General features: G+C 39.6%; 2 protein-coding genes across 2 annotated transcripts; one reads left to right on the forward strand and one right to left on the reverse strand.

The window, feature by feature from the left end:
* Window positions 1–16,632: 16,632 nt before the first annotated feature.
* Window positions 16,633–17,473, reverse strand: LOC145946797 (uncharacterized). Its single transcript, XM_083056555.1, has 3 exons — window positions 17,142–17,473; window positions 16,793–16,994; window positions 16,633–16,700 (listed from the first exon to the last, which is right to left on the reverse strand). Exons 1-3 carry the CDS (start codon window positions 17,226–17,228, stop codon window positions 16,633–16,635), a joined length of 357 nt encoding a protein of 118 aa, XP_082912681.1. The 5' UTR covers window positions 17,229–17,473.
* Window positions 17,474–18,177: 704 nt separating this feature from the next.
* On the forward strand, window positions 18,178–20,241 carry LOC145946772 (uncharacterized). Its single transcript, XM_083056525.1, has one exon. The coding sequence runs from the start codon at window positions 18,181–18,183 to the stop codon at window positions 20,239–20,241; it is 2,061 nt and encodes a 686-aa protein (XP_082912651.1). The 5' UTR covers window positions 18,178–18,180.
* The last annotated feature ends 1,516 nt before the right edge of the window (window positions 20,242–21,757 follow it).

Genomic DNA, 21,757 nt, shown 5'->3' on the forward strand with positions numbered 1-21,757 from the left:
ACTGGTGGTCACAAACGATTGCAGACCTAAGGTCTAAATGCAATGAAAGAAGGCGACGATATACCCGTTGCCGCCGAAAACAGCATGCAGTGGAGGAAGCGGCCGAATTGCATGAAGAGTATCGGGAAATCAAGAGGAATCTGCAGTCAGCAATAAAAACAGCTAAGGCCCAAGCCTGGGAGGAGCTAATGGAGACTCTCAATGATGATCCGTGGGGGCGACCGTACAAAATCGTGAGACAGAAGCTCCGAACACGTGCATCCGCGATCACCGAGAGTCTCCATCCGCAAACACTGCAAAGCGTGGTGGCAGCCCTCTTCCCAGAGGGTGAAGAACGGAACAACCGTAGGGAGAGCTTTATCCCAGCAGTGTTTTGGACAGAGGACAAGGAAGTGTCGGCGGATGAGCTAAAAAGAGCGGTGATAAAACTAAGGTCCAAGAACACCGCCCCAGGCCCGGATGGCATTCCGGGAAAGGCGTGGGTTATAGCATTGAGTGCCCTGGGTAGCCGTCTAAGACATTTGTTCAACGAATGTCTAAAGCAAGGCAAGTTCCCAAAGATATGGAAGGAAGCGGGCCTGGTGCTCCTCCCCAAAGAGGGGCGCCCTGCAGAATCCCCGTCGGCATATCGCCCTATATGCTTGTTAGACGAGGCGGGCAAATTATTGGAAAGGATAGTTGAGGCCCGCATCGTCAGGCACCTGTCGGGAAGGGGTCCCAACTTAGCTGAGTGCCAATTCGGTTTCCGAGAAGGGCTTTCGACTATCGATGCCATAGAAAGGGTGCGAAACCTCTCGGAGGAGGCGACATCCCGGGGTGGAGTGGCATTGGCGGTGAGTCTCGACATCGCCAATGCGTTCAACACTCTGCCCTGGGAAAGCATAAGGAGTGCGCTCGAGTATCACAGAGTGCCTCCTTATATCAGGAGGATCATAGAGGATTACCTCCGCGACAGGAGCATCATATACCGGGGGCGGTATGGGGTTTTCTTCAGGAGGGAGACGGGATGTGGGGTTCCACAGGGATCGGTACTTGGGCCGCTCCTGTGGAACCTCGGATACAACTTTGTGTTGCGGGGCGCTCTCCTCCCTGGCATAAGTGCAACATGTTACGCGGATGATACGCTGGTGTTTGCCAGGGGGAGAGACTGGGAGGAGGCTACCCGCCGAGTGACAGTGGGCGCCACAATAGTCGTTGGTCGCATTCGTGCTTTGGGGCTGAACGTGGCCCTCCATAAGACGGAGGCCATATGGTTCGCCAAGTCAAAGAGGAACAGACCAGATCAGTCTCACTTAACAATTAGGGGAGTCCGCGTCGAAATCAGCTCCCACATAAGATATCTGGGACTGACTATTGATAGTCAATGGTGTTTCGAGGAACACTTTAGCCGCCTCGCCCCCCGCATCAGGGCGGCGGTTTCCGATTTAGGGAGACTGATGCCAAATATTGGGGGGCCGAAGGACAGAGCCCGTCGCTTTTATATGACGGCGGTGGGCTCGATGATCCTCTATGGAGCCCCCATATGGGCTGAAAGTCTGGTGGCCAGCAGAAGCAGCACGAGAATTGTGCAGGGGCTTCAAAGAAGACTGGCCACCAGACTGGCGAGGGGGTACAGGACCAACGCCTGTGAAGCGGCATGTGTCGTGGCGGGATCGCCACCATGGATACTCTTGGCGGAATTGCACGCGGAGCTCTATAGAAGACGCAGGGAGATCCGACAAGGTGGGGCCATCCTTACACAGAAGGCAGCTGCGGGACTGAAGAATCAGGCTCGACAGCTCCTACTGTCCAAGTGGCAGAATAGGCTCGAAGAAGCTACAGCAGGCCTGAGGGCCGTCGAGGCCATCCGCCCGGTATTGCAGGAATGGGTGGGGAGGCGGCACGGCGGGTTGACATATAGACTGGTGCAGGTGCTCACGGGGCATGGGTGCTTCGGTGAGTACCTGCACAGAGTTGCGAGGCGTGAGCCGACGACAGGATGCCACCACTGTGGTGCAGATCGGGACACGGCGCAGCATACGCTGGAGGATTGTCCAGCGTGGGATGAACAGCGCCGTGTCCTGGTGGAGAAGGTAGGGAGAGACTTGTCTCTCCCGACGATCATCGCGAAAATGGTTGAGGAAGAGGAAGCCTTTGCGGGAATGACCACATTCTGCGAAGTGGTCATTTCTGCTAAAGAAGAAGCAGAGAGAGAAAGAGAAGCGGACCCCAATGCGGATTCCGTCCGAAGAGGAAGGAGGGGCGGAACGCGAAGAAGGGCATACGCTCGAATGCCCTAGACTTGTATCTCCCTCCCTTCGATAAGATGAGAATAGAATTGGTGAGAGAGCGGGACGGAGGAGGACAACACCGGCCTCTGAGCTGAATGTCTCCCCCCTCCCGCTACGGAGGTTTCCTTTCCGAAGGAAATCTCCGGGAGTTGACCTCTAAGTTGATGGCCGAATCCTAACACCCCTTTTCGGGGGCGGAGGGAGCCACAGCTTGGGGGTCGGGGGACTGCAGGATTTCAATGGCGGGGGCCATTATAATCCATTGCACGCAGTCCCCCCCCGAGGGGGAGAAGTGGTGGTGGCCCCACTTCTCCCTCTCAAGGAAGGTCTCAAAAACCGGCCCTCCTAGAGGGTGGGCGCGTTTCGGCGCGCGAGCGCGAGGAAACCTCCCGGTTGCATGCGTAAAGCGAACCCGGGGGTTTTCCAGTTTTGCGCGAGGATGGCCACCGTCAGGGTTTAGTGGGTCGGATAGAGGGCCTTCTGCCCTCACCCATCCCCACATAACCCAAAGCCTCCCCCGAGGTGGAGGGTATGTGTTTAGCACATTCCCTGACGTAAATAAAAAAAAAAAAAAAGATTGTCTCTCGCGTACGCCGAGCCGTGCGGACGTGTCTCGATGGGCTCCGTATATGAGAAGTGCTAATTAATTGACGTTTGTAGTTTTTACTACCTAAGTGGTGTCACACGGCCTATAGGAGTTATTATCTGCCGGCAGATATATGATTTGTGCGGTTTTTGTGCGATAATTAGTTAATAATTAACATTTATCTGTCGATCGGGCTCCGTTACCTTTGAGTTTCTGCCTAGTGACATTACACGTGGCAGCTGAATATACTTTATAAGTGTTTTCTGAATTAAGTTTGTGGCTTCGATAACTAATATACACTGGTGATATTAATATCGGTTGTGACTCTATTTTAAGTGTTTTTATTAACTCTATATATTTAATTTTGTTAGATTTATGCGTTATAAAATCTTACTATAGCTGTCTTTGTCGCACTCGTGGGGAAATTTTGCTTAGTCTAATTTCTATTAATATAAATTTATTTGGGAACTGGGGGTATTTTTGTTATACTCTTTGTTCGTATGTGAGTATTGTGGAAAGGATGCAGCATCTTTTGTTTGTTAGTAATTGAGTAATTAATACTTTAGTAATTGAGAGACTTGTCGCGTGCGCATTCTCTCGCGCAGACGAGTGTGACGTCACTTGCGCTCGCGCGTGCAAAAGTGTGGTGGCAACTTGTAATTTACTGAACACGTGACTGGTGAACGTGTTTGGGCTGTTCTGCGTGGATGTCTGCGCAGCTTGTGGCTGCTGTCGTCCGCTACAAGTGTGCTCGCGTGCTCAACACTGGGATGGCATCCCTGTATTGGCAGAAGGTCTCCTTAGTCTTGGGGCGCAGGCGCTTGCGGTGATTTCCAGCTGTCACGTCGAGATCTTATACTTGGGTGCAGCTGATATTTGGTGAAGTATTGCTTACAGGATACTGTATTTTGCTTGGTCTAATATAGACTTACGTATATGCAGGTCCTGTACGTTATTACAACTTTATATAACTTAAAGTGAAATTACTTGTCAATCAATTATTACAAGGTGTACCTAGTGCAGATGCACATGTAATTCGATACAATCCTCTTGTAATATTTCTCACTGAAAGCTGAAGTTATTATTTTCTTATCAACCGTAATTCCTAACGAACTATGGTGTAATGTGCGGGCATATGCCGTTTTGCTAAAGAAAACTGAGTGAATAAACAATTAAGTATCCAATCATTATTGATCTGGGTGCTGCTTTTCGGTGTAGCTGCATAAGTTCGAGGTTCTTCCGTTTTGCAGCGCCACTTTAATGAGTAGAGTTGCATACCGGGTGTATTAAATTCACGGGAGTTAAAAGACTTGTTAACTTTACGTGGTGGAATGACTTTATTGGACTTAATTTTCGAACAACGTGATAATTTATGCTTCGTTGTTGTTATGCTGGACTTTCTAGCAACAATTTTACAGGCATAGTCATATAATCTCCTGACGTCATATAGTTTAACTTTCGTGTGTACTGAGTGGCCACAAACTACATTTAAATATAGTTAAAGTTAGTAATATTATAAATAGTATTAATATTTTAATTAGTTTCTGAATTGACATTTGGGTATTCTGACTAAAATGAGAAACAGTTACTTAGATAAGTTACATAACTATAACATTGTCTAAAAGACGTTATACTGAAGAAATATTCTGAGAACCTTTTCTTATTAAGGATAAGGACATTGCCGTTGTATCCTATTCATATCTAAAGCAATCTATTTCCATCCTTGATTAATTTGGATTACTGGCAAGCACGTGGTTAATATTTTTAAATTATTTTTGTCGCGGACTGTACTTTACGCAGCGGCAAAGTGCGTAACTTTGGCGCTGGTGGTGAGTAGCACTTGGCTGCGCTTTCTGCACTCAGGTTCTACACCGAGTTTGTCGGGAACGTTATAGACACGTGCTCTTACAGTCTGTGAATAATTTGGATTATTTATTAACATTGTTGACCGAGGGGGGGCCTCGGCACCCTCCAGCGATAGTGCGGAGCAAACTATAGTGATCTATACATTTCCCGCAGTGACAAGTGATCGTATATTCTGTCTGAGGACGGAAATAGTTTCGATATATATCGAAGTTAGTTTAGGAGTAACTTTCATTAATTATTGCTATAATTAGTGTCTAATATTATATACCAAGGGGCTGGCTAACGTTGTGGCGGTTCCCTGATGCATCGGAGTGCGTATCACATGCTTTTTCGTGCATTTTTGATATCTGTAACGTCCCGTCATTTTCGCAAAACCATATTTTTGCGCACTACTGTTTTTCCTGCGCCAATACTTAAAATTTAAGGATAATTAATGATTTTCCTCTTTACATATAATTGTTTAGACTAAAATCAAGCATTTATATTATTAATTACTAACCATACCAAATCTAGGGTCTCCAGTTATCTAGTTCTAACTAGCCGCTACCAGGAACTAGCGATCCGACCAATCAAACGTCATCCGAGACCCCTGAGCGTATACTTCAACTAACCAGTTATTATTAAATGAAACTAACCCTTAGCAATAAGAATATATTTTAATCATGACTAACCCACTTATATATGAATATTCAATATTAATTAAACAATATAATAATATTATTTATGGAATCAGAAACATAATAACTTGTCGAACTTTACTTAACAATTTAAGACTTATAGTAATGAGTTTTAGAAGTATTTTAATCACTGACAGAATTATTATGAGGAAGGTTCCATAAATCCTTATCTTGCGATGCATTGTAACGACAAGCCTGCGACAAGCATTCGATGAATTACTAAAAGTGTTCAAACACTTAATATTTTAAGATTTCATCCGCAATTATATTTACGAAGCCTTATTTCAGTCATTAAATGATTTCGATAACGAACCCAAGATTATTAAGATTTATTGAGTAAATTATTAAATGAAGAGACTTATAAATAAGGCCCAAGTGGATATAATTAAAGAGAATATTTTATTATAGAATTAAGTCAAACGAGAACAAGAAAGTCTCGATATTACGTTATGGAATCATAATTTAGAAATAACTTAATCTTACCCTATTGCATTAAACTCAAGTTTTATTATAAATTATCAATCATTAAGAATTCCAATTAATAACATAAAATAAATTATATAAGAAATGATTCCATAAACGTACAAATGAATATTTGGCGAACTACAAGAAACTTTAACATGTATCTATGCGCAGACCCCTCTAAAATCAGCTCACAATCAGCAAGTAATTAAGTGCCGATCGTAGGTGACAAGCCGCTTCCGTCCGTTATCTCCCTCGCGTTATCGGATGCTAGCGTTCAAACCACAAAAGAATAATAAATTAGACACTTCTTGGAATCGTCGCTCCTCATCTCAAGCTCACCGCCTAACTTCGATATCCGGTCCAGATTATCTAAAACTCGTAAATTGATAGTTGACACCTAGAGCGTTCGCTCCTGCGGGTCACCGTATCATGACCTCTTAGTACAATTTATTGTGACATATTCCAAGAAAACGTCTTTCTTAGAAATCCCCACCAAAAGGGAATTGCACACGACACTCAGATTTTTCTCGATTTGATGGGTATATAAACCCTTAATTCTCACCGTAACTCGGCGGCATACCATCATTATCATCTCACCGTAACTCTACGGCATCTCATTATCGAGATCCCACCGTAGCTCTACAGTACATCATTTCTGTAGCCTTACGATACTCTGTATAAAGTCACGCGTTTGCCGTCAACTGCGTCGACATACTCAAATTGTTAGTCGCGCATAGAATTATAAAGTAAAAGTTAAATAAAGAACTCTTGTGCTTCAAAACTCGAATACGTTGATTTTGCCAAACATCCCGCGACCGAGGTCCTAGAGAAGGGAAAAAGGCGAACGAGCGTATTACGATCCACTGCCTGAAGTTCACAGTCTATCACAAGGTAAGTACTTATAATTACCCAGACTATTTAACACGCCAATTTTAATTCTAAGTTACTCTAGACTGACAATTCTCTTTCAATCACTACCTTCTCCTAAAACAAATAAACGAAATCCACTGTTAAGCATTGCATGCAGCTAACAGTTTCCCGTTGTCAATCAGTATTTATCAAATCAGAATCCAACTACCTTTTCATAATTATTCAAGGTATCAATATCAGAATTTAGCAACATTAACGTAGAAACAATACTCCTGGTATCACTCGGACGTCGTCCAAACCCGCATTTTACCTCTAGCCGTTGGACGTACCTTTCGTAGGTCCAGACGACTCTTTACCATTTCCCCTACTTCCCGTCGTTGTCGAGGCATTCATCATACTTGCCCGACGACAAACCTCCCATCAACACCCTGCGTATCTCCATCGTCGACGAGGCATTCATCATACTTGCCCGAAGACAACTCCTCATTACCTTCTCTCACCTAATAAAAATCGATAACAGGAGAAAGATATCGCATAAGGATTCTTAAACAGAATTCCGGAACTAATTTCACTCTGGACGTGGTCCAATCCTCATTTTACCTATAGTTGCAACGCATACTTTTACCGTAAGCACACAAGCAACTCTCTGCCTTTTCCCCTACTTCCCGTCGTTGTCGAGGCATTCATCATACTTGCCCGACGACAAACCTCCCATCAACACCCTGCGTATCTCCATCGTCGACGAGGCATTCATCATACTTGCCCGAAGACATTCTCCGTACCCCCAGACCTTCCTTTTGAATTCATATTTAAACCCAAATGAATAGACGTATCGGATATTGATATCTCACTCCCTCTAGTTCCCCTTCATGTTATCTCACGATAATCCTTATCTAACTCATTATAAATATATTATTCTCATCATTGCCTCTACCAATTAATTCAAATGCTACCCAGATCTACTGAATTAGACGTCCAAGGATTAACAAACGATGATGCAAATTCAATTATAAATATAATCATCGGGCTACTAACTGACGTTTTAGAAGGAACTATTGATATCGATCAACTCATAGTCTGCTTAGATAATCTTCATATCCCTGGTGCTCAAATAAGCGTCGAATTCACAGACGATTAAATAAATATCAAATTCATTTTATTAATTAGCCCCTGAATTATTATTATCCAGATGAATAAACAACTTCAAGGCTTAATTTGCAATACAATTTACCAATTAATACTCAATTTGATCTATGAATATTTGAATGGTAAAATAACTTTCAATCAAGTCATAACTATTTTAAACGACATCGAAGATATCGCTAATAGATTCGATACTCCCAACTAGTAACTAATACCCCACTCCTGTGACCTACAACATTCCCTAGATCCGTAACTTCGGTCCTAGCTCTCGGCGTCCCAGAGGTATAGCCGGTGTAAGCAGGTTGCCTCACAAAAATAGAGAGCGCCCGTTTTCTCACTAGCCTAGGCATAGAGAGAGAAGGGAGATCACCCAGACGTGACAATCCAAAAAACTTTGGTGGCAGCGGTGGGATTGCCTAAAGGACTGATAAGGATCCTCCTGTGTAAAGGTCTCAAGAATTAATCCTCTTTCGCGTTAAAATTCTAAAAATTTAAATCGAAAGTGAATAACGAGTGTAACTTGAAATTTGATCAAATTGTCGCTGACAAGTGTGGCAACAATTATCGCTGTCGCTGACGAAGAGGGTGGCAACAGACGATTACGATTGAATTTTCAATTATATTCAATTCCTTTCCTAAATGATTATCTTGATTTGAGATTTGACTTAGTTGTCGCTGACGAAGTGTGGCAACAACACCAACTGTCGCTGACGAAGAGTGTGGCAACAGTTGAGAAATAAGTTAAAATTTCAAATACATTTTATTTTCCCTCATGCCCAGGAAAGGCGGGCGTCGAGTTCAAATTAAAAGGATTAATTTCCAGATCAAAGAAACCATCTCCTCTTTCCAAAATCCCCTTCTCTTATTTACCAAATTATACAATTTAACTAATAATACAAACGACCCCGAACCACTATCTAACGAAAATAAGAGTATCGATTACAACCCAACGCCAATAGAATTCGAATGCAAATATCCTGATTACAAAACAATTGAACGTACAGATCCCCGTCGCAAAATCTATAAAATTCGACATCTATTCGGTCCCGATTAAGCGACCGAACACTGTAACTAATCTTATTAATATATTTTCTTTCAGCCTCTTATTTCTCTCTAAGGTAAGTGCGCCATGCCGACTACACGATCGCAAAGTTCTAATCCTCCCTCCGAGGCTGAGGAAGGTGTATCACGATCCGAACTTGAAATTTTTAGTCAAATGTTAACAGAAAAAGAAAAATCACTCAAAGAACAACACAAATTACTGCAGGAAAAGACAGACGAATTTAAAGCACTATTACGAGAAATCGAAACAAAAAAATCAGACGACCAGCATGACTCAATATTAACTACCTTAGTTGAGCAAATCTCTCACCTTAGTGCTTTACCCAGACAAGTAGAGATTTTAAACCAACGTATTAATAATAGTCTGACTTCTGATGCATCCAATCAAAGAAGAGCTCATTTTGATTACCTCCCTTCAGAAAACACTCATGCGACTAGTCCCGTCGACATACCTTCTCCGATCCGTTTTAAAGACGTAGTCGATTCTATCCCTAAATACGACGGACACAAAATGTCTGTTTTTCAATTTAGTAAAATCTGCGAACGTGCCCGCGAATTAATACCACAATATCACGAACATTACTTAGTGCAACTTATAATTAATAAATTACAAGGACATGCTTACTCCGCAGTAGAAGGAAGAGAATATAACTCTGTTTTTTCATTAACAAAACAGTTAAAAGCTATTTTCGGTCCAAATAAATCTGTAGATCAGTATCGCGGTGAACTCGCAAACATCTATATGAAACCTAACGAAGATATTTTCGATTATATAGCCAGAGTAAAAGAATTACGTGCAGCTATAATCGACGGAGAAAGCGACTGTTACGGAGATATCGACGAATCCACCAAAGATACCATCGACCGTAGTGTTAGTACTAGTTTCGTTAACGGTCTCCCTACTGATTTGTTGATTAGAGTTAAATTAGAAGGAGCCTTCTCACTCGACCACGTCCTCGAGACTGCTATAAAATTATCAAAAACTCTAGAAGCAGAAAATGCGCGCAAACGGGCTACGTCCATGCATAGAGCTAACATCCCTCCTCGCGCTGATTTCTCGAATAGATCCGGACCATTGCAACAAACAATAACTCATGATCCACAACAATCCTCTCTATCAAAATCATCACGAAATAATATCCCCTTTATAAAACCTCTTATCCCAGGACAACCCGGACCTAATTACCCTACCGAGAAAATCTGTCGCTACTGTAAAAACCCCGGACATCTTATTGACGAATGTCGCAAGCTCGCGTACAGACGCTCCCTCGGAAATAATTCTTCCCCTCCTCACCCTTCTACCAGTAACAATAATCAGGGAAACGCCCAGAGCGTTCCGGTAACAATTGGCGCCCGCCGGAACGATGCTCAACCGGGACGCCCTTCTCTTCTCCAACGCGCACCAGTTACTACAGTGCGACCTCTAAGCCCGACTCATACCTTATCACCAGTATTGGAAGAATAGAAGAAAAAGCAAAACCCCATAGCTTACCCACTGTTGTCCTTTCATCCCCAGACCTTCAGGGAGACTGCCTCTTCATGGTCGATTCAGGCTCTGGAGTAAATCTCATAAAACGACACTGTCTTGATCGAAAAATAAAAATTCGCGAAGAAGATGTCCTAGCTCTTCAGGGACTATCTTCAGAAGTGATGCCGACTTTAGGCTCCGTTGTTATAAATTTTCTTGGTCTCCCTACCTGTTTTCATATAATTCCCGATACCGTCACTTTTCCTCAGGATGGAATTTTAGGAAACACCTTTTTGAAAACACGCGCCGCTACTATCGATTATAAAAATCGATGCTTACATTACGACGATATTAGAATTCCATTCTCAGAGGCAAGTTTTCTCCGCGTCGGACCGCGATCCGTCTCGCCCTTTTTCATTAATATCACTAACCCAGATAAATCATACGGATATATACCTCGCTTCGTGTATAACAAAGATGTATATCTCGGAGAAGCTATAGTCTCTAATATTAACGGTAAAGCTTACCTACCCATTATTAATACCTCTGACCGTGCTTATCACGTAGAGGTCCCTTCTGCCGAATTAGAAGATTTTGACTTTGCGGATACGTCTGGATCCACGATCCCAGACGGTGTCGTCAAAACCCGAGGGAATGAGACGACCGATGGTCCTTCTTCTGAATGCAATGAAAAGGTTAGATACGAAAATATCACTGCAACCTTAGGGCACCCAGTGATTCATAATGATCAATTAGATTTTGAAGACAATTCTACCCAAGTCGTTGCAACCCGAGGGCTCGTAACGACTTCTCCTTTATATATTAATAACCCTTCATATCTCGAAGAAGTTCGCAATGACGAAGCTTCTTGCGATCGCACATCTGCTACCATGCAGCTTCTACGATTAGAACATTTAAACTCCGAGGAGTTCAATAATGTCAAATCATTAATTCATAATCATGCCGACAGATTTCATCTTCCTGACGATAATCTCGGAGCTACTAACGCCACTCAGCATTTCATACCCACTACTAATGAGATCCCTATCCATACGAAACAATATCGATTTCCTCCTGTCCACAAAGACGAGATCAATAAACAAGTTAATGAATTATTATCCAATAATTTAATCGAATATTCTACATCCCCTTATAATTCCCCCGTGTGGATAGTACCCAAAAAATCAGATTCGCAGGGAAATAAAAGATGGCGAATGGTCATCGACTATCGCGGTCTCAATGAAAAAACCATAGGAGACGCATACCCTCTCCCAAATATAACTGATATTTTAGATCAATTAGGATCCGCTAAATATTTCTCTGTTCTCGATCTAGCCTCCGGTTTCCATCAAATCCCCATGGCTCCTAAAGATGCCCCTAAAACCGCATTTTCAACTCCATACGGTCATTATCAATTTAAAAGAATGCCTTTCGGTCTAAAAAATGCTCCAGCGACTTTTCAAAGATTAATGGATAACGTTCTTTCTGGATTACAGGGTAATGAATTATTCGTATATATGGACGACATAGTTATTTACGCCAGATCTCTAGAAGAGCATGAAATTAAATTTAATAAATTGATGCAAAGATTAAGAAACGCGAATTTAAAATTACAACCCGATAAATGCGAATTTCTACATCACGAAGTAGCGTACCTCGGTCATATTATCGGAGATGACGGAGTCAGGCCCGATCCAAAGAAAATAGCATCTATAGTTAGATTTCCCCCTCCGAAAAATGAAAAACACATAAAACAATTTCTAGGATTAGCTGGATACTATAGACGATTTATCCCTCAATTTTCCAAGGTCGCTAAACCACTCACAGACCTACTAAAGAAAAATAATACGTTTAATTGGCAACAAAAGCAAATAGAGGCTTTCGACATTCTAAAACGCTCTTTATGCTCTGAACCTATACTTCAATATCCCGATTTCACTCAACCTTTCATTTTAACAACCGACGCATCCGGATATGCTGTCGGAGGAGTACTCAGTCAAGGGCAAATCGGAAAAGATTTACCTATCGCTTATACCTCCCGCGTGTTAAATAACGCCGAACAAAATTATTCTACTATCGAAAAAGAATGCTTAGCCATAGTTTATTGCGTCAATCATTTTCGACCTTATTTATACGGAAAGAAATTCACTATTATTACTGATCATAAACCCCTCGTATGGTTACATTCTATTAAGGACCCTTCCTCCAGATTATGGAAATGGAGAACAAAATTGGCTGAATACGAATACGAAATACAATATAAGAAAGGGAGTTTAAATAATAATGCAGATGCTTTATCCAGAAATCCACCTATTAATCTCGCCATTCCTCTATTCGTAAATCACGAGTATGATGAACCTCCAAACGAATCATTAGTCGAACCTGTTTCTAGTAACCCTAATATTTATTGCGAAGTTATTAAGACTCCTCCACCTAATCCACATCCTCAGGAACCTGACGTAATAGTAGAAGAATATTCCAGTGACGACGACAGCAGCGAAGACGGCGACAATAAACGAAGAACAGTTATTGACCTACGCGAAGGAGATCACATATATGAAGAAGTACTCCAACTCGCAGAACCACGGGAAACAGATTTAATTCTAGTAACCGAAAGCCGCGACTGTTTATTAAGACAAAAAGACGATCACGTAATTTTTATTCAAATGGATGGAACTCCTTATGATAACGGCGCTAAAGAATATCAACAAGCAAATTTACTACCTGTATATGAGAACCTCACGTTTGAAAGAGTAAATGTACAAACAGTTAAATCAAAAACATTAATATCCATTCCTATAAGATTAAATAATCGTTCGCGTTTAGAACAACAAACGTTAAAAAATTGTATGCGTTCCCTTTTAGATGCCGTAACCGAATTACGTTTAGCTTCCTTTAGTATCAGTAAAACTGATCGTTTCGACGATATACCATGGCGATACGTGATTAGTCAAATTCAAGAATTTTTGAGAGAATTACCCATCCACATTACAGTCTGCGAAAACTTAGTTCGAATTCCCCCTGCCGAAGAACGCGAAACGCTCATTATCGAGAATCATTCTTCCGCTCACGGTGGTCATAAAGGAGTAACTAAAACTTATAACCGATTAAGACCTTATTATCATTGGAACACTATGAAAAAAGATATACAGCATCTTATTCAGAGGTGTCGTCAATGTCAGTTAAAGAAATTAACACGTGTAAAAACAAGACAACCCATGGTAATTACAGATACACCTAGGGCCGCATTCGACAAAGTAGCTCTCGATATAGTAGGTCCTCTCCCTATAACAAATTCTGGAAATCAATATATATTAACTATGCAAGATTTATTGACTAAATATTCTGTAGCCGTTCCTTTAAGAGAAGCTAATTCTTTATCCATTGCTATTGCGCTCACTAGAAATTTCATTTGCATATACGGCGCTCCTAAAGCCATCCTTACGGACCAAGGAACTAATTTTCTCTCTGGTCTCATACGAAATTTAGCTAAAATGTTTAATATACAACACTTTAAAACTACCGCCTATCATCCTCAATCTAACGGTTCTCTTGAAAGATCACATCATGTACTGACAGAATATCTTAAAATTCAGGTCCAGAAAGAGAGAGACTGGGATAGTCATATTAACATGGCAATGTTTTCTTATAACACTAGTGTTCATGAAGGAACTAAATACCCACCATTTGAGTTAATCTTCGGTAGAATAGCCCGATTACCCTCCGCTCACCCACCTGTCGAAGGAAATCTAGAGACTACCTATCGAGATTATCTGACTGATTTATTTAACAGAATACATGACACACAAGAAGACGCACGCAAAAACCTCATAAACTCTAAAGAACGAAGTAAACATTATTACGATCGAAAAGTTAACGAACAAAATTTTCAAGTAGGATCACGTGTATTTTTACTAAAGGAACCTGCAAAAGGAAAATTCGCCGACCAATATACCGGACCCCATGAAATTATAGAAGTTCTACCGCAGTGCAACGTCAAATTATTAGTCAAAAATAAACCCAGAATTGTTCACGTTAACAAGTTAAAAATTGCACATGTTGAACCAGGATAAAATAACATGTATCATCTTTGTTTACAGATGTTGGCAGCGCCAACGAAACATTATTCCAGGGCCTAAAGCAGTTATCCTCTTTAACAGCTCTCCATCGTCTGTGACTACGAACTGCCCCTAAGGCCCCGGATCAACTTCAGGTGGAAACAGTTCTCCTTTTTATCAATACTGTTTTACGGATCACCTGACATCTTTTATTAATTAACTAATTAACAAATTTTCCATTTCTAATAAACCATCTTAATTTCTGCTTAAATGCAGCAACCGTACTAAATATTTCCACTTTATACGCATAAAAAAAAAACTTTAACAACAATAAGTACTAACGCTATACTTACTAATTGCAAAATGTGCATCGGGAAGAATTTTAAATACAACCCACATCCCTTGTTAAAGCATTTTCCAGAACTATATGAAATAAAATGCCTACGAATATCTGGCTACCAAGCTGAAGAAAGTGGCAATAGACTTTGTATTAAATGCTATAACCGCACAACCCCAAAGGGTTATAAACATATAATTGGTCATGGAGTTATAGACGGAGATATGAGCCCTGCCGACTGTCAAATCTGCAGCAGCGAAATAGCCATAGAAAAACGCTCTGTTTTACAATGTAACGATTGCTTTATCGCTTATATAGAATTCATGAACGCCTTTAAAACATACTATTCTAACAAAATCGCACTTCTAGTTCTGGACACTGCTACCCTGGATGTTCTTTACCTCTCGGTGTACGATAACAACACTGGCTTCGAAATTGAATTGAGAACCCCAACCTAATAACCAAATAATCTATTTACTAAAACAAAATCTATTTTTTAACATTTACATACTCCTATGTAACCTATATTCTAACCTTGATGAGTTATCTAGTCATAACTAAAACAATTCTATAAACGGTCTCTAGCTTAACATTTATTAACCAAATAAATCACTAATCTATAACAAAGTATAGAATAAATTATATCTTTATTATAACCTTATAAATACTTAAGTCCAAGGCAAATGCAATTCCGCGTAATTAACTAAAATTAGGAGATACAGTAAACTAGTTATACTACATTTCGTTAAACGTACAGTCTAAAACGTAATATGAAAATTATACGCAGCATTTAATCATTATTAGTGTTCAAATTTATAGAGATAATACATATATATATATTAAATGATAATATATCGTTAAAATTATATAAAATATACATTCTATATTACTACTTTTAACTCTAAGTATTTTAATACTTAATGAAGACATTGAACGAAAACATTTTGGAAAATATACTATACTTTAAGTAACTTTAAAATGTCCTATCTATTTAATCCTAATACGATAAAGTGTCCTATCTATTTAATCTTATATATATAAAATGATAAAATGTCTCTTTATAGCTTCCTTCGATCTTACTACTATAATTATTCTGGCGAAACAATTACATTACGACAAATAACTAGTCTTAAGCAAATATGGCTGACAAATATCTGATTTATTTAATCTTGATCGTAGATAATAAAGTGCTCGTCCTATTTAATAAATAAAAAAAAATAATAAAAAAAACAAAATAAAAAAAAAAACAAAATATATATATACGATAATTAATACGATAATAATATAACAAAGTGCATTCTTAGCTTCTTACGAATCATATATATATGGATTTAAATCATAAGAATATATATATTTTAATTAATGAATCTTAATCATAAACAATAAAATGCTTCTACGGTGTTTCCTCTAATCTTACGAGTATATAAAGTACTTATGAAGGCAGTATGAAATAAAATAACGCAGTTTCTCGATAAGCATAATTTTAATAATTACGTAAAATACATGCGATAATAATTATTATAAAGGAACTATTAAAAATATATACGTTTGCAATCGCGCGCGCGCTCTTCAGAATAACCTGAATCGATGACGCTATCAAGGCAGTTCTGAAACAATGCACAAAAATAATGTAATGTCAAGCAATGAGATAAACCCAAGGCAAAACAAAGTAAAAGAAAGCTTACTTACCTAATTCTTATAGAATCCCGCTTGGCGTAAAACTTCTTCACGGTACTCCGCGTCTTCAAAATCATCGTACCCCGCGTCCTCACACCTCCTCACCGGCGCCGCGAAATCGATCATTCTCTGCACCCTTCTTTCAGCACGTAGTCATCTCATCTTCACTACGTTCTTCCACAAGCATACCCTCCACGGTGGTCCACAATCCCAGTCGTCCTCTAACAAACAAATAAAGGTTACATACATCGAATTATCAATTATATATTAACAAACCGCGTCATAAAAAAAAAATTTTTTTAAAAGAACTTACTGAGCATCTCATCGGTGATCAGAAATCTCTCTCTGAACAATCTCTCCTCCTCGCTCCATTCCTCAAATAATTTATTCAGGGAGAAAATATCATCCCCTTCCTCCTCCAGGAAAGCCTCCCAGCGCCGTCTCTCTTCGGCTCTCACTCGCCGATCTTCGCGATCCTTCTTCGTGTATTGATACACAGAAAGAATAACGTCGGGCTGAGAAAGAAAACCCTTAATTATTATATTTCCCTATCTCGATCGCCCCGTTCCAAATTATTAAGCAAATATCAAATATCATTAATATCAGAGGTAATAGCATTAATAATAAAACAGACTCATACACATTCATGAATAACTACTTACGTTCTCCTTATCAAACTCCATCACCAGAATTATCGGTAATCGCCTGATCACCACCCTCGTTTTCGAATACGGGACTTCAATTTCCATTATAAATTTTTCTTTTCTCACAACACTCTTACCACTGCAAAAACTAAAGTGCGACTGTGCGATTCTTCTTCGTTGACCTGCACGTGGAAAACCATTTTCTTTTTCCTCCCATTCCCCCTCTACTCACATACACTTCTACCTATGATATGTTTACGACTTGACACGCCCTTTCTAACTTACCAAAGACGTTAAAACACAACCTTTCCCAGCGAAAAACTACACATATGGATGCAATATCAGACCCTCGCAGCTTGGCGGCCTGATTCAGAGAACTAACAAAATACGAAAGCGTCCTCGAAAAAAATAATAACAAAAAGAGAGAAGAGAATTTTTTTTATCATTAAGCATCTATGTAAGTTAATATAGTATATATTCCTCGCTACGATAAGCTTCACCCTAAATAATTAACATCTACGCATTGGTTCTAACTGATCTAATTAAAGTAATTTTAATGAAATATATATATCTTAAGTATAGAACGTACATATATACCCAAGTACAATTCTTATATCTTACTCAGTTGCAAAATAAAGTTATAAGACATATAGCATATATATATAAAAAAAAAAAGGAAAAAAATAATTTACATATTCATAATTTTAGAATAAAACGTGCATATAATCTATTATAATTCCATACTTTACTCGGTGACAAAAGGATACCTCATATACTATATATATATATAGATATATATATAAAGAAAAAAAAAACCCAAAAAGCACACAAAAAAAAAATAATAATAATAAAACAATATATATATATTTACGTATAATTAGAATAAGAATATATATATATTCAATAATAATCACATATATATATATCCTACTTGATTACAAAGCTATAGGAATACAAACATACACATATAACCATAATTTTAAAGCAATATCACATACACGAACAATTAGATTAAGAATATCTATATATATATACTTCACTATGCATTATTACAGACATGTTGTCGTACTTCGCGATTCTCGTTCTCGTTAATCCGATTCACGCTCTTATTGGATTCGATTGTGGCGGACAACACCTGAATATTACTTCGGTATCGTTGCTCGATGTTGGAGAATGCAATCTTGATATACGGAAACCCAATTCGACTGACGTCTACATGCAACTCTTACAACTCTCGGACTACAATCATGCAGAAGTCATCCAGTGCAAGGTGGAAATATCACGGACAATTTACCACTGCGGAATGCACTCGCATGTCTCCATAGTCCATAACGGAAAGGCAGATTATATCCACGAAACCGGATATACAGTGTGCCGAAGGGCATTCCAAGATGGAACATTCTCTCTCGGAGATAGCAATATCATTCACGGACTAAGAGCTAATCAGACTACTTATCACAGTCTCACCTTAGCCGGACGCACTAATAACGACGGAACCTGCAAAGGCACTCAGTACTCCGACCCTTACGGAACCTGGGACAACGTCGTTGTTCAAGCCGTCGTCAAGATCTCCTTGAGGACATCGCACGTTCCCGTACAATTAAACTCCGGAAAAATAATATTAAAATCCGGAACCATTTGTCTCTTGAGCGAAGGATTTTGCATCGATTCCGAAAACGGATACTCGTATTGGAAATCCTTGCCAACATCTGCTTGCAATTTCCATCAATATGACGTTCTTTATGAGGGTTTAGCAACTAAAATTACAGATAATTCAACTAACCCTCTTTCTCCAATTATTTATAGTCTGACTACGCAGGACGTCACGTTCGCACTTACGAAGACAAAAGAACAACCCTTGTGCGGATACACTTTATTTCGCACAGAGCACCCTAAGCTCTTTATCCTAGAGACAAAGCAAGGCGATACCTTCGCCAGCCGAGGTATCATCCCCGTGGACAACCTGGATATATTCACATATATGAATTCTAAATTCGTGTATGTGGAAAAACACATCCGACAACAAATGACTTCATTATATTATAATGTTATGCAACAAAAATGCGAATTAGAAAGACAGGTAATCACCAACGCCCTGTCTTTCGCTACTCTTCAACCAGATGAATTCGCATATCGCCTTATGAAAGGACCCGGCTATATGGCAGTTACAACCGGGGAAACCACGCACATCGTCAAATGCATACCTGTAGATGTTGTAGTAAGGAAAACAAAGGAATGTTACACGGAATTACCTGTAACCACCCGCAACACTTCCTTGTTTCTCACCCCGAAATCCCGGATAATTTCTAAATATGGAAATCAAAGGGAATGCAGTTTTGAATTACCAACTATGTACCGTATCGAGGATACATGGGTTCAATTTACACCTGAACCTCAAATCAGACAGTTACCTCCGCAACAATTAAAACCAATGACGACATTAACCTGGGATTATTTGACGCCAGGAGCCCTCGCTGTCAGCGGAATATACTCCGAAGAAGATATAGAAAAACTGAGGGATCACATTATGTTCCCCGCAGAGAAACCCGCTCTTCTAAATACAATTGCAAGAGGAATTACGGGATACTCCATTAACTCCGACGCTGTCTCCATGTATAATTTATTGGACGAAGCCTCTCTCAATAAAATTGCCGAGAGTGCCGCCTCACGAGTATGGACCGGATTTATTTCATTCGGATCCGCAACCGCTGGAATCCTTGGCATTCTAATAATTATCCGCATCATAAAAGTCTTCGTCGATACAGCTATTCACGGTTATGCCTTACATTCCGCCTATGGATGGAGCATGCATTTGGCTGGAGCCATTTGGAGCTCTCTCACTCATCTACTACTTCATCTCGCACGAGGACCTGTCGATAGGACCGATAATAAAAAACCAGCCAAGGGACCACCGTCACCTTCTGCTCCTGAAGACCTCTCCAGGGAACCTACCGTAATCATTAATGGGTTTTCAAGACCAAATGATAATGCCTCATCCAACATCGAATCAGCAACTACTAATAATGTTTCTGATATTAATTCATATCAGAATTTAAGAGATCGTTTAAAAGATCTCGAACAAATTCCTTCGAATACATCGCAATTTGTTCTTAAATAAGGGGGGAGGTGTAACGTCCCGTCATTTTCGCAAAACCATATTTTTGCGCACTACTGTTTTTCCTGCGCCAATACTTAAAATTTAAGGATAATTAATGATTTTCCTCTTTACATATAATTGTTTAGACTAAAATCAAGCATTTATATTATTAATTACTAACCATACCAAATCTAGGGTCTCCAGTTATCTAGTTCTAACTAGCCGCTACCAGGAACTAGCGATCCGACCAATCAAACGTCATCCGAGACCCCTGAGCGTATACTTCAACTAACCAGTTATTATTAAATGAAACTAACCCTTAGCAATAAGAATATATTTTAATCATGACTAACCCACTTATATATGAATATTCAATATTAATTAAACAATATAATAATATTATTTATGGAATCAGAAACATAATAACTTGTCGAACTTTACTTAACAATTTAAGACTTATAGTAATGAGTTTTAGAAGTATTTTAATCACTGACAGAATTATTATGAGGAAGGTTCCATAAATCCTTATCTTGCGATGCATTGTAACGACAAGCCTGCGACAAGCATTCGATGAATTACTAAAAGTGTTCAAACACTTAATATTTTAAGATTTCATCCGCAATTATATTTACGAAGCCTTATTTCAGTCATTAAATGATTTCGATAACGAACCCAAGATTATTAAGATTTATTGAGTAAATTATTAAATGAAGAGACTTATAAATAAGGCCCAAGTGGATATAATTAAAGAGAATATTTTATTATAGAATTAAGTCAAACGAGAACAAGAAAGCCTCGATATTACGTTATGGAATCATAATTTAGAAATAACTTAATCTTACCCTATTGCATTAAACTCAAGTTTTATTATAAATTATCAATCATTAAGAATTCCAATTAATAACATAAAATAAATTATATAAGAAATGATTCCATAAACGTACAAATGAATATTTGGCGAACTACAAGAAACTTTAACATGTATCTATGCGCAGACCCCTCTAAAATCAGCTCACAATCAGCAAGTAATTAAGTGCCGATCGTAGGTGACAAGCCGCTTCCGTCCGTTATCTCCCTCGCGTTATCGGATGCTAGCGTTCAAACCACAAAAGAATAATAAATTAGACACTTCTTGGAATCGTCGCTCCTCATCTCAAGCTCACCGCCTAACTTCGATATCCGGTCCAGATTATCTAAAACTCGTAAATTGATAGTTGACACCTAGAGCGTTCGCTCCTGCGGGTCACCGTATCATGACCTCTTAGTACAATTTATTGTGACATATTCCAAGAAAACGTCTTTCTTAGAAATCCCCACCAAAAGGGAATTGCACACGACACTCAGATTTTTCTCGATTTGATGGGTATATAAACCCTTAATTCTCACCGTAACTCGGCGGCATACCATCATTATCATCTCACCGTAACTCTACGGCATCTCATTATCGAGATCCCACCGTAGCTCTACAGTACATCATTTCTGTAGCCTTACGATACTCTGTATAAAGTCACGCGTTTGCCGTCAACTGCGTCGACAT

Source organism: Prenolepis imparis, unplaced genomic scaffold, assembly GCF_030444845.1.
Source record: "Prenolepis imparis isolate NDT839.2.m4 unplaced genomic scaffold, iyPreImpa1.0 SCAF_21, whole genome shotgun sequence".
Lineage (NCBI taxonomy): Eukaryota > Metazoa > Arthropoda > Insecta > Hymenoptera > Formicidae > Prenolepis > Prenolepis imparis.